The sequence below is a fragment of the Rhopalosiphum maidis genome, chromosome 2, assembly GCF_003676215.2.
Source record: "Rhopalosiphum maidis isolate BTI-1 chromosome 2, ASM367621v3, whole genome shotgun sequence".
NCBI lineage: Eukaryota > Metazoa > Arthropoda > Insecta > Hemiptera > Aphididae > Rhopalosiphum > Rhopalosiphum maidis.
In genome coordinates this window covers 10,432,730-10,451,132 of record NC_040878.1, presented here as the reverse complement: position 1 = coordinate 10,451,132, position 18,403 = coordinate 10,432,730, and the positions used below count along the sequence as shown (strand labels likewise).

General features: G+C 29.0%; 2 protein-coding genes across 2 annotated transcripts in view; one reads left to right on the top strand and one right to left on the bottom strand.

The window, feature by feature from the left end:
* Positions 1-5,196: 5,196 nt before the first annotated feature.
* LOC113553787 lies at positions 5,197-6,514 on the top strand. The gene has a single exon (XM_026957313.1). The coding sequence runs from the start codon at positions 5,253-5,255 to the stop codon at positions 6,375-6,377; it is 1,125 nt and encodes a 374-aa protein (XP_026813114.1). The 5' UTR covers positions 5,197-5,252; the 3' UTR covers positions 6,378-6,514.
* A 3,424-nt stretch (positions 6,515-9,938) lies between these two features.
* The window catches only part of LOC113553743 (NADPH oxidase 5), a 71,601-nt gene continuing 63,136 nt past the window's right edge, over positions 9,939-18,403 (bottom strand). The window contains exons 5-20 of the mRNA XM_026957245.1: positions 18,044-18,144; positions 17,722-17,842; positions 16,675-16,825; positions 15,914-16,124; positions 14,398-14,624; positions 12,968-13,156; positions 12,698-12,891; positions 12,300-12,621; positions 12,047-12,221; positions 11,786-11,961; positions 11,548-11,683; positions 11,236-11,461; positions 11,050-11,166; positions 10,775-10,984; positions 10,485-10,688; positions 9,939-10,377 (exon numbers count right to left, since the gene is read on the bottom strand). Coding sequence (XP_026813046.1) covers positions 10,180-10,377; positions 10,485-10,688; positions 10,775-10,984; positions 11,050-11,166; positions 11,236-11,461; positions 11,548-11,683; positions 11,786-11,961; positions 12,047-12,221; positions 12,300-12,621; positions 12,698-12,891; positions 12,968-13,156; positions 14,398-14,624; positions 15,914-16,124; positions 16,675-16,825; positions 17,722-17,842; positions 18,044-18,144 — 2,958 coding nt within the window. The 3' untranslated portion in view covers positions 9,939-10,179. The remainder of the gene's footprint in view (positions 10,378-10,484; positions 10,689-10,774; positions 10,985-11,049; positions 11,167-11,235; positions 11,462-11,547; positions 11,684-11,785; positions 11,962-12,046; positions 12,222-12,299; positions 12,622-12,697; positions 12,892-12,967; positions 13,157-14,397; positions 14,625-15,913; positions 16,125-16,674; positions 16,826-17,721; positions 17,843-18,043; positions 18,145-18,403) is intronic.

The window sequence follows — 18,403 nt, the reverse complement described above, 5'->3', positions numbered from 1 at the left end:
ATAATATATAAAATATTTATAATTTTTTTGTATTATTTTACAATTCATTAATATAAATAATTTAAAATATTTATTTTTTAATATATTAATGTATTTACTCAAATATATTGGATAAATTTGTATTTATTTTTTTTATTATTCAAAATACTTTTTTCAATGATATTTTATTTATTTAATCAAATATTTTTTAAAAATATTGTTTATTATAATTGCCAGAAGGCTGAAAAGTTATTTAGATGTACAAAAATGGGAAAAGTATGCTGTGAATTTTTAAATAAAAAGTATAATTATCTAAATATATTGAAGCAATTATTTATGTTGATTATAATTAAATAAAACTAAAATATAATTATTTGATAAAATGTTTTATAATCATACATTCTTCTGAGCTAATGTTTTCAGGTAGTTACAACTTTAGAGGCACGCAACCAGCATAAGCCATAAAACATTACAAATACCATATAATTTTAAATTATGTGAAGTATAAACCTTTAGTTTTCTTTAATAAAATATTTACTTATATTTAAACTTTTTTTATCTCTAATTTCAAAATGTTCAAACAGTAGTGAGTTTGTAATGCACGACAGTTATAGTCTTAAAAATATTGTTAAAATGCGATATCTTACTGTCTTGTATAAGATAATTCAATATAATTATCATAATGATAATAATATGATAGCTAATAATAATATATATATATATAGTAAGTATTTACTAAAGCAGGTATAATAACATGTTACTTTAAAATAAAATTAAAAACAAAACGTCATATTTTATAAGCGGTTTATAATTTTTTTTTATAATATTAGATTTTGATTTTCGTATAACAATTAACATGTTATACATTTTAAATGTTTAGATGGTAATCTAGAAACTATAATATTACCGTTTAACATAGGTTTTATATACACCATCCATTGTTTATTTAATTAATCAAATAAAATTCGATGAGTGTTTTAAAGTTCTTTTTTTCATTATTTAATACCGTACAAAAGGCTTGTAAATATGATATTTCTACGGAATTTTTTGTTACAGGCTAACTTGGATTTCACTTAAAACACATGTTGTGCTTAAAAAGTAAATATGTTATTGTATATTGAGTACAAACGATTTTTACTCAAAACTGGTTTACTACAGTTAGAATGTAATTTGTAATATTATTTTTAATTGCAATTTTCAGACCTATCCAATACCTATTTCGAATAGCGTTTCAGGCGTGTTAGTGTATGGTCTGGAAAACTAGTAAATTAAATCTATAAGCGCTAACATTTGTATTAAAAAGTGTGTATCACGGTTCTGGTACAATCGAAAATGTAATAAAACTATAAGAACCAGAAGACGTACGGCGTTCTAAGACTCGATGTATCTTTAATTCGGGGGAGAGGGCGGCTTGATTATACAAGATCATACATATAAATTAGTACTGATTTTGGTACCGTAGAATAAAATAAATACATAGAAATCAAGTAAATCAACTTTGATTAAACTTTGATAAAAACCATAAAAGATATCGATAATCCAGTCGAGTATAAATTCGAATAGTATAGTGTGCATTAGGTTAATTCGCACTTAATCGCGAACCATTCTATTTGTCGTCTTGCGCGAAAAAACGGACGTCGGTAAAAAAAAAACAACGAAAAAACACCAAGTCGCGTGACACACGTGTGTAAACACGCGTACACAGCACACCCGCGACACTCGTAACACGTACGTATATCGCACGGCTGGCGAACGCGTCTCGTCGCCGTCGCTCCTCAATCCCGACTCTAAACGGAACGAAACACGCACGCTCTGCGGACCACGAGAACAGAGTGAACTGACGACAACGACGGTAAAATCATTATGAAGTTCGCGTTGAACGTGGTCGCGTTGGCGGTCAGCGTGTCGCTGTGTACGCCGCCCGTCAAGTCGATACACAACAACGTCAGCGAACTGTTGCTCTCGGTGACGGCGAACGACGATCTCTGGGCTAAGTACCTGAACGTGGGCATCAAGCTCGAACCGAAAAAGCTGTCCGCCGCCGCCAGAAATGTGCTCATGGGCTTGAAGGTGCTGAAAAACTGGCCAAAGGATGCGGGTATACAGCAACCGGAACAAGTCGCGGAACCCTCGACGGAAGGTCACCGAGAATCTCACGACGACGCCGTCGCAGCACCCCCGACGGAAGGACACGGACGGTCTCGCGACGACGTCGTCGTGGTCCGGGCGTTGTACATCGTCACCGACGTGTCGTCTTACTACGACAAACAGAGCGTCGCGGTTGAGTTCGCACTGGGTGCGATGGTGTCGGCCATCAAGTGCAACGCGCTGAAGTACGTATTGATGCAGTTGCACGCCATCGAGAAAACCAACGAGCTGCAGAACGCGGCCATCACCTCGCAGCCATCCGAGGTTTGGAATACGATGGTCCAAGTGTTGGACAAGATTTCCGTGCTTAAGGAATCAATCGAAATGGAATTCGACATGTATCATCAGTGGGAAGTAATTTCCAATCAGGACATGACCAAGCAACTGCCACCGGAATTCAAAGGCTTCAAGTCGCTGGTCGAGAGTACGCTGAACGAGTCGTGTGAGCTAAACACGTTCGACGAGATACTGAAGAATATGGAATTCAACAGTGAAACCGAAAACTTGGAGACGGCCACAGGCGCAAAGCAGATCTTCGACAAATGCCAGAAGTTGTTGACGAAAATGTTCAATGACCTACCGATCAGCTCCATGAAACTAGAGGTCTGGGAAAGTTTTCTCAACAAACCTAAATTCACAGAACCGAGTGAAGACTCTAAGCATGTAAATAACATTGCATGATTAGTAGTTCTAAGAAGGGTTTGTTTCAGATGTATGAAAAATATAAAAACAAAAAATTACATTCCCGCTGCACGTTTTTATCGATAGTGCTGACAATCTTCCACACAATCTCCTCCTTGAAATCTACTGGAGATTACATGCAATTTATAATAATTCCGACATACATTTTGACATATTATTTTAGTTATTTTACCAATATAGTTAAGTATTTGTATTGTGCATGTTTTATAAATTAAGTATAATAAATAATAAATTATATATTTTATAATTTTTAATTCGATTTTATTTTAAAAATATATTTTACAGTAAATTAACTAATATACTTATTTAGAAAATACATGATCTGTATTACATTTTTTTTTAAATATTATATAAATTTAAAAGTATACCATTGGTGTTTTTAATAATTTTAACGTTTCAAATATTATGTTTATTTTTGAGGAACTGGTCGAAATTAAACATAATATACTAAAGACTATTAATATTTAACTACAAAAAATTGATTGTTTTTACACTTAAATTGAATAATTTTAATAACCTATTAATATACTTTTGAACTGAAAGTCCATATATCTATAAATATATCACACATTGAGTAAATGCTATTATTTTCCGATAAAGTGGAAACAAAAAAAAAAAAAAACAGGAAAAATATTGCAAGACATGAACGTGGTGTTTTCATAATTGATCACAAGTCATTCGTGGGCATGAATATTGGTGATAGGGGAGAGGACACGTAAACCATGTTATACAATAGTAGACTGAATATACATCATAGGAAAAAAAAAACTGGAGTGAATTGGAAAATCCAATCACCTTCATTGAGCTCTAAACCTAGAATTAAAGAATACCTTAATATTTTGTTTATCTCTTGTAAATATTTTTAATGACATAACCTAGCTTTATAAATAACCAATATATTATGTCCACTGGCCTTAATTGGCAGCTGATAGCTTCTAAAAATGCATTTATGACAGCCAGAGGTGCTGGTATTTAATTTATGATTTGTACACTTGTTAGCTGACGGTACAGGAATCGACCTATCTGTGATACTATGGACTCTGGTCTGTCATATTTTTTGTAATGTTTATTTGCACAATAATATATCGTGCATAATATTTCTGTTCAACTATTATTATTATTATTTTATTAATTTTATTATTCTAATATCTTTTGTGTTTACCATAACCGAAAGTTGATTTTTAGTTTTGAAATAGCCATTATTCTGCTAAATGTTTTTAGACATACTTTTTATTCTTGTTGTTTATATTTATGTTTGATTTTTCTGTTATAATAATGTTATGCTCGCTAAAGTTGGATTATTTAAGTTATCGTATTTTTTTCAACAATATTTTCAGGTTTTCTGCGATTATTACATTTGTGATAAAGTTAGATAGTTAATCGATAGTTGACTTTTATAATATAAAAGTAATTATTATTTTCATTTGAGTCATAATGATTAATCGGTTTAAGTTTTAGTTGTCATAAACCGTTACTAAATATGCATCTAATAATTGATAACTTGGTTTTTTACTTTTTATAAAAATTATAAAAGTTTAAGTAATTTGTTAAATCTATTATTAATTATGATAACATTTTTAATACTTCATTTTCTGATGCGTATAGACCACAAACTTCTTCCTTTATCACTTGCAGATTCTATACTTCAATAGTTTCCATATTGAAAATGAAATTGCATTTTTTTATCTATTTTAATTTTATTATTTACTTTTTTTAAATCTCACTATTTTACAATAAATATATTTATTTACTAAATTTATAAATATATTTATTTTTTTAAACTCTTCATTAACAGTGTTTTATTATTTAAGTTAATGATGAATTTAAGCCATGTAACTAATAAAACACAATTTGATGTATACTGGTGTCTGGTAGGTATATATTAGAAATCTACTACTATATATCGTCGACTGAAAAAACAAAAATTGAAAAATAAGAATTTTTTCAAAACATTCAAACAGTTATTTTATGGAATACCAAAAAAATTAATTTTTTTTCTAAAACTACATTTTATTATACATATTATGTATCATTGTTTTAAACTCAAGCTCATATAGCTACAAATATTTTTTTAAAAATAAGCAAATTATTATTTAAAAAAATAATTAAAAAATAAAAACCAGAAAAAAATACTGTAAAGGTAAAATACTGATGCGAACAAAAATATGCGATCATGCGCAATTCATTAACGCTGTAGTTTCGTTTGTTTGCTGTGTCGGAACAACAAATTTTTTTATAATAAAAAAATTTTCCTTCTTGAGTGTCATTAACACGCTTATTGAAACACGTGTGTACACAATTCTTTGAAAACATGTTTGAGCTATATACCGAAAAATAAAAATAATCGAAGGCGGCGAAGTAGTGAGTGGTTAGGCGTGTTTCTGTGGCGTCCGCTCATCTGAATCAAAACCTCGACGACGAAAATGCGCCATTTACCTGTTATCTGGATGCCACTGGCCCTGGTCACACTTATTGCCAGCCGGGGAATAATCGGCTTACCCACCAAGTCACAACTGCGCCAGTTGATCAGTATGATCCTCTACGAGGACCAATTGTTCGACGACGTCCTATCGGAGAACGTGAAACTGGACGATGTCGATCAGAAGTTGTCTCCGTTTATCAAGGAGAAGGTGCCAGACATCAAAAACGTCGACCCACTGGTGACGCTATATGCGCTAACCTCCACTCACCCATACTATTCAGGCGATGACCTAAACTTAAGCGTGACCATCGTCGGCACGTCCATCATGTGCCTAACGTACAAGCGCGTGGCCCTTCACCTGGCGCTTCTCATCGGGCTGATAGACAACATGGACGGTCGAGTGCATTTCAAAATGAGGTCTAGTGTTTTCGCTCACGCCATTCCATTCTACATGGACATGTTATCGTCCGTCTATAAAAAATTCGATGATCTGTTGACTGTGTACGAAACAGTATTCGCTATGATTTCGTCAGATTCGATTGACCACGAAACTAACCTTGTAACGTTGAAAAACGAGCTAGGTAAGCTGAACGCCGTCATAGCTTCATCTTGCGTAGTCAACAAAATGAAGGAGTACTGTAGCAGCCTAAAACTGAGTAAGCTGGAAAAATGCGAGAACATTATTACCGAAGACCAGCAGATATCCGACAGCGTAGATGTCAACACTTATGTCGAATCTCTAAAGGAAAACGAGAACGCTATAATGAATCTATTTGACGAGATGGACTTGATCAGACACATGGACAGATACATATGGAAGACCTTTTTGAATATACCAGATTTACCACTTGATGATCCGACTCAATTCAATAGGACTGAGAAGCCCACGTACAGGGATGAAGTTGAAGAAATCATAGAGAGGAGAAAATCTTCTATAAAATATGACATAAAAATAGAAAATGCAAATAACGGCGAAAATAATCAACCACCACCGGCAGATACATCGGCAGCATCTTCGGATACAGTGGCACAAACGGAAGATAAATCAGAAGGATCTAAGGATTCAGTGACACCAGCGGAAAATGAACCAAAAGAATCTAAGGATGATCCAGTGACTCCAGAATAGAATGCTTGGTATTCTAATACGTTCGTTGATGTTCTATACTTACTCAAATTAATTGATTTTTGTAATTTATACATTACATACATTTATTTATACCTTATATACGAACCATATATGTTGTATTACTATAATAATAATAATATTAAAATATTTAATATATTTATTTTTTCATTAAAATAATATAAATGTTAGTATTGTATTTTATTTAATAACTGCTGTTTAGTATTAATAAACTATTCGATTAATAAATGATAGTTTAATTCTTTAAAGCTAATTGGATAAAGTTATAAAATTAATTTTCATTGAATACTTTATCCTGATTAACCAAGATCAAAAAAATCTTGATTTAGTCAATATTATAAAATATAATCTTAATACATTCGATATTCTAAACTTACTATCGTGTATACACATTAATTTACTTTTATTTTATCTATGATTTAAATGTTTTGTTTTTGTAATAAATATTACTTATCATCATCAACTACATTCTACTTCTAATACAAATATTCACAAAAACAACTGTCTTCTTATAATTTTTGAAAGTTGCTTCTAAAATATAACGACGTAAGTTATCTGTTACAAAGCTCTGATTAATTACATTAACGGATGTAGACAAATCTGACTTATTAGTTTTTACAAAATATCATTCTTATCATCTAATGACTGTTTTTGACTCAAATTATATTGTCCCTTGTCCCCTCTCCACAGAACCTCCAGATAATTGAACAAATCTTGCAATTTCCATTCACTAAGACACTTGCTATTGGATTCATATCTTTTGCAGAAATGCGCATTATTTTCATTCTACAATTTTAAAATAAAAAAATATTGATTCGACTATCAAACGCCTGAGAATATTTTACCTTTTTAGCCGAACGATTAAGAACATTTAAATTTCACCAAAAACTCTCCGCTTATCAAAAAATGTATATAAGTGAGACTAAGTTACTTAAAACGTTTTAATGTAATTTAATAGACTATCCAACGATACATTTTTTTTTAATTCAAAAATTTAATTATAAAACTAATAATAATATATATTTTTAAATCTGATTGTAATAAATGTATTTATATAAATGCTTATTTTTGCTTGTTTTATTTCGTCATCAATAGTAAACAAATTGCGTTTTAATATCCCTTTTTCATCCAAATTGCGTGCCGATAATTTTTATCAACTACATTAATTGAGGCTGATATGGATAACAATAATTAACAATTTTATATTTCTTTTTTAAAAAATTGATTTTCATAAGTCTAACACCAAATATTATTCTCAAATGTTATAGAAGTTATTAAATATAGCAGCGTTAGAAAAAAACACATAAATTGAGTGTATTAAGTGTTTTCAATTGTATTTTACTGATCAATTTAACGTTATCCCGTATTACTTTCGAACGACAGCTATGACCTGACCACCAGTTTCGATTAACGTAATTATGATTTCCAATGCCATCCTAGTAAAGTTATTACATTCAAATTTACACATAAATACTTAACGTATATTCTATAAAACTTCACTGAAACCTATCAAAACTTTTTATTATACAGGAATCAGTAAACCCATTTAACATAAAAACTATAGAGTTACCACAAATACCATTTGGCACGTCACTAAAATATCAATTTAATCCTAATTAATCTAAATAAATTTATCGAATATGGAATATTGTAATACGCATATCCGTAAAAATGTCTAAAACAATAATATAATAATCTGCTTGTTATGTAACTTGTTTAAACATTATTCTGGAAATTTTTTTAGTAGTTTACATTGAAACTAGTCTAAATATTTTCTTTAGCAAAACTTTTCAAGTATGAGACTTTCTAATCATGTATTCCATAGTTTTGTAAGTTTTTAAGTTATTAGAACATAATCAATTATTGAACCATATTATGTAAAGAATTTAATCATTCACCAATAGTAATGAAAAAAAAAATTATTAAAATACCACTGAATAACTTAAATATACTTGTAGTGTTTTTCGACAAATTTATATATATAACAAATTGTATTGCTCATCTTAAACTAAATATTATATCATATTATGGATATTTTATTAAATAAAATGGGTTTTAAAATGAAATATGTAACTGTGTTGTGATAAAATTACTAAAATGTATTCGATATATTCTCATTTTTGCATTTTTTGCACGGTTTGAAACTTTTTAAGTTCAAAAAAATTGTATAACCACTGATGGATTTTTAAAAACCATAATAATAAAAACAATAGTTAACAATATAAGTAATAAATTAAGAAGTGTAATTGCAAGTGGATTTAGCGCATTAACTATGCAATGGGTTTGAATATACCTGCATGTGTTTAAATCCCATGTTCGAGTATAAAATAATATCAAATCAAATAAATAAGTGACGGGTGTTTCAGGTGGTTAAAACTACTGAGAATAATTTGAATTTTACGTCATATATAAGAAAATATAAAAGTCTATTTAGAATTTAGATGAAATATTTTATTCTATGAACATCTGAGCATGAGTTTGTTTTAAATGTTTTTTTCGTGATTATTATATTTAATTATTTTAAGATTATGTTCTTTATACGGTGAATGTTTTTGAAAGACTCTCCGAGAGTCATTGTAGTTGCATTCGCTATATTTTAAAATACCTGAATTTTATATTTAGTTTTCATTACATATTGATATTATTAAATATTCCATGACAGCAATGACCATTGGAGATTATAAGCAAAGTACAGATTCGTGCTTACGTTTGGCTTTATTACCGTCATATTTCGTATTTACAGTAGGTACCCGGAAAGTCATATTATAATGTATCCCCGTCATATATTACAATATGATAGAGTTTGGTATAAGATTATAAAAACCACGTTTTGTTGTTGTTGTTGTTGTACAATGCCTTATATCTTACTTAAAATTATTATTTAAATGTATTCAATAGATGTCTTTATTTTATTTTTCCTTGAACTATCTGCCCGTATCTTGAATAATTATGCATGTTATTAAGACGAGAAATCTACTGATATTTATCTGTCCTACGATGATCAGTTTGTTTCTTTTTTCACCTACGCAGCCCATAGATACCTAAATAATTAATAATTCTAACATTATTTTTTTTATATTGTAAATTCTTACCGAGACGATTACGATAACACGTTAAACAATACAAATACAGCACACGGTGCATGCGATGTGTTTACTGTGCGTGGCAGCTCGTTGTTCGACGTTTACTATACAAATATATTGTAATATGCGTTGTATAAAATGTCTTGTGTCGTTAAACGCATGTATTTTTTCTAAGAGTACTTATATTTTTGAAATCGTTGAATAGTTCAAATACTATCGTTTTAATACTTTATTAATTACGATTTTGTTTTAAATCGTGCTATAAATAACTATAATAATTGCATAAGATTGCATTGAAGATATTAATATTGTATTCATGTTTAAAATAATAGAATATATATTTACACTTTGAATTTAAACAATAATAATAATAATACACAGATAATGTCATACGTTAATACAATTTATATATATATATATATATTTGTATATATTATAATATTTATAAAATTCAGACGGAAAAATTCTTATTTTTATTAAAATACTAATAATAAATTATCAAAAAAAATTAATGGTATCATTGTTATTTTATAAAATACTTGATTGCGATATGGTAAATTGGTAACATATTTTACAGTCTTCTCTTTGACAAAATGGTAACTTTCGTGTATTAAACATATAAAATTCGTATGTACAAATTCGTATGTTGTATTAATAATATAACAAAGAGATAAAAGCACGGTCTACGAGTATTTATAACTCTAAAAAACTTCCTTTCTAAAATCAAATCCAAATTGATCACATTTAACTCTCAGGAGTCTACCGAGTTGTGGTGGACCACAATAAAATACTGTGATTTTTCCTTTCTTTTGGTCTAATAATTGCTTGAACACTTTATCCCAGTTTGGCCTTCCTGCATTTGTTCTAGTCTTCAAGCCCGTGATAAAATCTCGTTTTTCCTAAAGAAAACGATCGTTGTATTGTATTAATTTCATAGAGACGTTTATTATTTATATAATATTGAATTGAATAAAATGATTATAACACTTATTAGATAGATTCTCACCTTTTCGTGTAACAAGTCCAATGCTAATTGGAGTCCAACAGCTTTCATGTCGGTTTTTTGCAAAGCTGACGTTATATACATGTGCATCTCTAGGAACCTCTCCATAGCTCCACCGAGCTCAGCCTGTTCGATTTCTAGTTGTGACAGTAAATTCACGAACCACTCAAATGATCTTTGATCACGATTAATCCAAAAGAAATCAACCTACAAGCAAGAGATAATGAATAAAATTAACTACCAAACACAATACTAAGCATAATAATCTAGATCTGTTTCGACGTGTTTCTTACCTTTCTGAGATGCATCACCGTCGGTGGTATTTCACTCGCCCAAGTGTATTTACATTTAGGACACGTGTGTCGGGCTTTCCAGTACCGGTGCATGATTGATTGTAATATAGAAGCAAACGGTGTGACGCCAATACCCGTGGCTATCATCACGGCGTGCTGGGCTCGGAATATGTGACTAGACGGCGCACCGTATGGCCCGACCAGATAGATCTAAGGATAAAAAAAAAAGTTATTCGGTATACCATTAAAGCCAATGTTCATCTGATATTACTCACCTCTAGTGGTTTGCCCACAGGATAATTTATTGGTGATTGACTACTGTTGTCTTCTTTAGATCTTTCCTTTGACTTGTTTTCATTTGTAACAAACTCCATGCTGCCCATATTGGACGACTAAAACAGTTTAAGTAAAGTTTCAAACGATGTTTATCAGCCATATCTAAAAATAGTAATACTACTTACTGTTTCTATTGTGATACTATACGATGAAACTTTGGTTTCACAATTTTCTAAGCTTGGCGTTTTGAACGCTATTATGGTTGGCTTATGTCTCATGTAACGGAAACTTTGAGCCAATGATTTATTTTGAGGGCTTAAATACGCTAAACCTAAAGATTGAAGTCTTGCTCTTTTCATTTGACATTCATCGAAACTCTTCTCGGATTCAGATCGCATGTAAGTTCGTAAACTAAAAATTAACATTCATAAATTTTAATTTTAATTTGATTATATGGACTTATGTCATTGATAAAATACAAACAATTTAATACATACGCTAATAGACGTTCTCTTTTTTTAATACGATTGTCCATATCAGGCATAGACAATGATTTCGACAGTGGTGCCTTGTTAATCAAAACAAGTTTGTGAAGATTGGTGTTTGGTGCCTTTTTCACTGATTTTCTCACTTCTAATAATTCATGATTAAATATTTGACAATTATTTTTTATTAATTTAATTGCCGTACTAGCTAATTACATAAATCTAAAAACAATATAATATTTAATTTTACCCATTGGAGTTTTTGAATTACCAGAACTGCCATCGTTCTCTGGAGAACCTCTAATTTGAAAATCTTCTGGTAAACTACTAAAACTCTGATTAGTATAACTAAAATCGCCACCTTTTTTGTATTTTCCTTTGGTGGAATCCTCCACAGTTCTTCCTGAAAATGTTCTTTGAAGAGACCTATAATATTTATATATATTATATCATAATAATTAATTTAAGAATATAACTTGTTATTCAAATCAATTTCATGTTTGAAACATACGTTTGTAGCTTTTTGATTTTTGAAGATTCTATAGTATCTACAGAGGAAGTTTTGCTATTGACGGAACCAGGTAGTTCTTCGTTAAGTAAATGTAACTTTTGTTGTTCTTCTTCGAAATATGAATATAATCGATTTGTCCATTCTCCAACTCCGCGGATATGTAACCACATATAATCTAAATATACATAATTTTTTATTTTAATACTTTTCAAATGTAATTAAGCCTGTAATTAATGTGTATATAAACATATACCTTCTTGTTCCGGAGCACTACTTATAGTAAATGGATGCCATTCATACTTGGCTATTGCTGGTATATTGACAAAAACATAGTCGCCGGGATGGAAATCGAAATGTGGTGGTCTTTTGATTACCAAGTGCGTGACTTTAGATGGTAAAAGTAAACCAGAACTGATATAAGTTTTTCCATGCTCAGACCGCATCAATGAGAAACGGTAAAAACGTTCACATAAGTATAATAATCCGGGAATGATCAACCATTTCCAAAAATTTGGACAATGCAAAATCAAAAGTAAGTAAAAAGGCACATATAGTAAATGAGTCCAATAAAATATCTGAAAAACAACAAAATATTTAATTGTAAAAATATATTCTAGGGAAATAAGTCATACTCCGGTTTAGATTACTAACCTCAAAGCATCCTCCTCGACGAACAAATGGCTGTGAACAAATGAACATCACGAATAGAATAATGATTAGTAATATGCCCGTGGGATTAGCATATCCTGATATGAGTCCAAAAAGTCCCGGGTCAGTGGTAAATAACCATTCGGACACTGTGAATCCTTCATAGTTTAAATTTGGATCATATATTATGACGGTATCTATAGTAAATAAAAATAATGCAACAGCAATTAAATGGTAACGACAAACTTAATAAACGGTATGAAATTAACTTACTGAAATTTAATAAATGCATAAATGTATGGAGTATACTATAACCAAATATGAAAAATCCCGTAATTTTATGAAAATATATATGTTGGTCCAAAGGCAAAAATAATGAGAATCCACGGGTTCTGAGGAACGTAATACAATGCCTTAACATGAGAACCAATACAAAAGTACAATTGAAGTTCAAACACTGGCCTGAAAATCAATTACAAATAACAAAATAGAAACCTGATATATATTTATATGAAGGTAGGTACATTATAAATGTATAAAATATTAGGCACAATGACAATATATATAATTATGTTATCGTATTGTATAATAAATAAATGAAAAAATATTTTCATAGTTAAAACGAAATATTATATTAAGTTATTTAACATGCTTCTATTTAAAAATAAAAATATTTTATTCTATTTTTTTTTTAAAAAATATATTTACTCTTCACTATGGGTATTTTAAACGAGCGTCTAGCTTAGTTAGACTGCTTAAAAAAATTAAATAACAATTTGATACTGACCGTTTTTACGGAGTTCAATATAGGCAATTCTATAAGTAAGTGCGTGCGTATTGTATATAATATACGTGTATAGTAAGTTACAGTAAGTTGGTTATCATTAGTGTATCGTGTGTATGACTGTAGTGTAAAACAAAATATAACAGAACTGCAGTACGCTTCTGCATGTGCAAGCACATATCAATAATGCAATATACGAATATTTGTTATTTTGTTTAGGTATTTTTGTTTTTTTTTTTTGAATAAATTAATATTAATATTGTCTTGAAGTTATTTTGCTATAATCCTATAATTATATTGACTAATCTACATTATATCCGATATAATTTCTGAAACATAATAGTTAAATTAGTCATGAGGTAAATTTAAAAACTAATATCTTATATTTTTTAGCTAATTTTGTTATCTCAATATTATTCAATTTTTCAAATTTTTATTCAAAAAATGTAATGTTGAAAAGTATACGATTTTGATAATTCAAATATAAATTAAAACCTACATGCCCTTAATAATAATTCTACCTAAAAATATTATGATAATTTGATAATAATTTATTTTAGTTTAAAAAAAATAATAATAATAAAGTAAAAACGTAAAAACGTAAAATTAATTATTCATTATTATGAATGTAATTTTTTTTATTTTGTACATTTGCAAAAAAAAGACAATACACGCAAGTGTGGCGTCATCATAAATGTCAATTCTCTACCCTTTATGACTGTAGTCATTAGTTTTCTTCATTGACTAACATATTTCATTCGCAAATTCTGAAGGTCTCTTACATAAGCAAAGTCTATTGTGTATATAATAATATTGTAATAAAAGACGTGCCACCGAATAGGAAGTAGATAATAAAATATAAAAACAAGATTAAGTATAATATAATAATTAATAGTAAATATTGTGTTTACTGACTTACCACAGGCTCTAGCGAGAATTGTATATATATTGGAATTACGATATTGATAGATTCTAGTCCCAAACAGCAATACATTGACAAATACATATACAGCCAGAAATATCAAATAAACGTAGTTGTTGCGCATATACGGCAACGTCAGCTGATACGGACGCAACGCAGTGATTTTTCCCCAAACTGAAGCTGGCGGCTGTTTTGGCTTTGGCGGTACTAGCCAGCGGTCTATGCTGAAAAACAGTAGTGTGTTTTTATGAACGAGTGTTTCAGATGTTTGACGCGATTATAGTAATTAAACAATTAAACAAAACAAAAAAAAAAAAAAACAGTAAATAATATATTGTTTATAGTTCAATATCTTTCATTTAATCTGCGATCAGTATAAATTTTGAAATATTTATGTTATTTTTAACTATTTTATTTTATTTCATTAAAATAGATAAAGTAATTCTTAGTTCTTACTAATAACATATTTTTACTCATTGGGTTAATCAGTTAAAATATGTCAAATCAACCAATTTTCTATTTTCTATATCGGGTGATTATAAATAGGAAATACAGAGAATATTCTATAATTAAATATACATGGTTCTATAAAACATTATTGAAAAAAAATGTAATTATTATTTTGCATAGACTTATAGATAGGCAACAGTACCATTCAATGAATCTGATTTCATTAGGTATAGGTAATTCAAGTTTTTTTTAGTAATTATTTATGTATTAACAACAAAAATTATTGAAAATGAAAAAATTATTAAAACTTCTGAAAGACAATTTTTTCTCGATATTTTTAATAATAGCCATTAGGTTATCAAATACTTTAATTTTAAGTTTGAACCATGTAGTTAAAATAAGTGATTAAGTAAATTACGTATAAGTGTAATTTCACGCTATAATATTTTACGCCGAATTATAATTTGATATCTCGATTAATATATAAGACACAGAAACAACCAATTTTCAGTTACGCCCTCGAGGCATAAAATAATAAAATATTAACTACTAATATAAATATTTAGTAGATTACAATACTTAAAAAGTATGAGTGTTTTTTCAACAGAATAGTTTTCCTCGGGCAATGAAACAAAATGTGATTTTTATTTTCATCGAAGGTTAAATACAATAAATAAACACTTTTCATTTAATTTTACGTTAATTTTGACCTAACCTATACACATATAAAACGTTTATATATATATACATTTTTGATTTTTCACCAACGTTTTATAAACGAAAATAACACTAATTAATTTATTAGTCGATCCGGACATATATATATATGTGTTAACTAAAAAACACGACTTTTATATTTTAATATACCAATCAAACTGAGTTATAAGCTGAAATATAAATTCAATCAGACGCCTATTGTATAGTAAGTTATAGTATAGATTAATGTACATTTCAATAAAAAATACTTTTTTTTTTATCCGAGCGATCTTCTCTAAAAATAACGCATGAATATGATTATATGTATTAAGCACTACTACAAAACACAAACGACGCGTTATGTTACCTTATCGACAGATTTTCCAATAACCCGTTGTGTTTTTGTAATTGATTCTTGAGAGATTCATATGTAATAGCACCCCTCGACTCGCTGTCGGCATCTTCGAACAACGCCATCGTCAGGTCTTCCACTTGATCTTCCGAAAACTGCATTCCATTTTCTTCCATACACGCACGCATCACATGCTGCAATTCCCGGTGCTGTATAAGACCATCACCTAAACAAATAATATTATTGAGTTAATTATCATTATTTTTTTTTTCATCTCTCCTGATTCCGAAGATGAATTCCAATCATTCCAAAGCATGATATTTATTTTACTTATTGTTATTATTTTTTAATGAATTTTAAAGGAGAATTATAATGTTTTTCATTTATTGCAAACGATAAACAATTATTTTTGTATTAAAATATTAGATAATTTAATATTATATAAATATTGAATTTAGAAATCAACAAGTACGTACTTATTGTTTTAACTTTAATTATGCAACTAAAAAAAATCACTGGAGAATACGTTAAATATCATAATGTATCGATTCTTTTATTTTAATATTACAATGTATTTCCCATGAGTTATGAGATTATAAATAAAAGCTTTATAATCAACTAATTTAACAAATAATATTATAGCGTAATGATTTTTTGGTCACATAAATGTTATTATAGTGTTAGGATATTTTGGATTTGTTTATTTTAATCCAATAAATTACATTATTATTATAAATATTAATAATAATACGCAGAATAAAACAAATTAAACATACCGTCCAAGTCATATACTTTAAACAAAAATCGAATTTTGTCATCTGGCGTTTGTCCTGCAAATTGGTGCATTGCATCAAGGAACTCATGTAACGATATTGACCCAGAATTATCTTTATCAAATATTTGAAATACACGTTCAGTAAAGAATGGCTAAAAATATTTTTCAAATAAGTAATTAGATTTTACAAACGTAACAAATATTTTTCAACTTGCATAAAATGCATTTTAAAATGCACACCATTTAAAGGCATTATATGATAAAATTTTTAAAATTACAATTGTGCACATTAAGTGCATAGTTTAATCACATTTTTTATTTGTAAATCTCAATTATAGTTTGTTAGGTATTACTTGAGTTCGTAAGCTTATAGTGTTTTAGCTATCGTGCATAATTTATACAGATTCGATTTCTCATGTAAGTAAAATTATATTCAGTGGTGTATTTATATTTGCTTCACTTCAAGGCGTTAGTAAAATGGCTACTCAAAATATAATAATAACAACGAAACCACTGCCACACTAATCAGAGGTGAAATATAGCATAGCGGCGAGCATTATAAATGCTATGGACTATTGGTATAAGTACAGACAAATATTTTGATTTTAAATTCTAGGATGATTTAATGTTTAACGCCTCTCGACATTTACCGCTGTAGGCCAGAGTTTATAACTCTTATATCTATAAATATTAATATTATAAAATACGCCCATGATTATATGTTTACTTAATATTTGTGTATACTGTATAGAATAAAATTAGATGCATCAATGCACTAGTTTTATATCGCTATAGATATTGAGTGAGTAGAAAACCTAATACTTAATAGTAGGTATACAGTTGTTGTGGTATCCATAGGTAACTTAAATAATAATAAATCAAGACGTGTAACACTCAAATAATGTAATTTACAGGTACTTTTTGTTTTTTTAACGGTTTTTGCTACATGCGGTTTTCAGTTATCGAGATGACGAAATCCCTACATGTATATTATGATCTATAAATGCGTTATAATTACCGATTTACCTTGATAGATTAGTGAACTTACGTTTTTAGTGATTAAAATTTTATTGAAATCATCCCGTTTGATTTCCATTTCATCCCCAACAGTTTGTCTAAATAACTGTTCGAGCCACATCAAGTTTTCACTGTCAAATCCCGATTTCACTCTAAACAGTAATTTACTAGTGGTTAATTGAGTTTATTTTCCAAACAAGACGTCAAAAAACAATAATAATAATAATAAGTAAATGAATAATATTTATAATTATTTACAAAAATATAAATTCAAAAAATAATATTATGTGCTTGCGTTTTTAATTTTTTGTGCTTATTTTACCGTCAACATTTATTGTTATAATAATAAATACCTGGAAGAGTATGTAATTGTAGTTATCAAATCCATTGCTTGTGATGGTGTGATGATTCCGTCTGAATCTTTGTCAATAAGTCGAAACACTTTTTCGACGATCTAATTAAAAAAGAAACATAATAACAATTAATAAACATGTATTTGCATCACTAATTTATACATTGGTTTTTTTTTTTTAACAAGTTGTGAATTAACGCAATAAAGATGTACTACAATTAACATATTTTTTATATTAATAATTCCGCGTAGGTACGAATTGTGTGCATTTCACACTACAAACTGTAAGTCTGTACATTAACACAGTCACATTATGATTACAGCTGATTATAATAATAACAATATTGAATAGTCGCGTTAA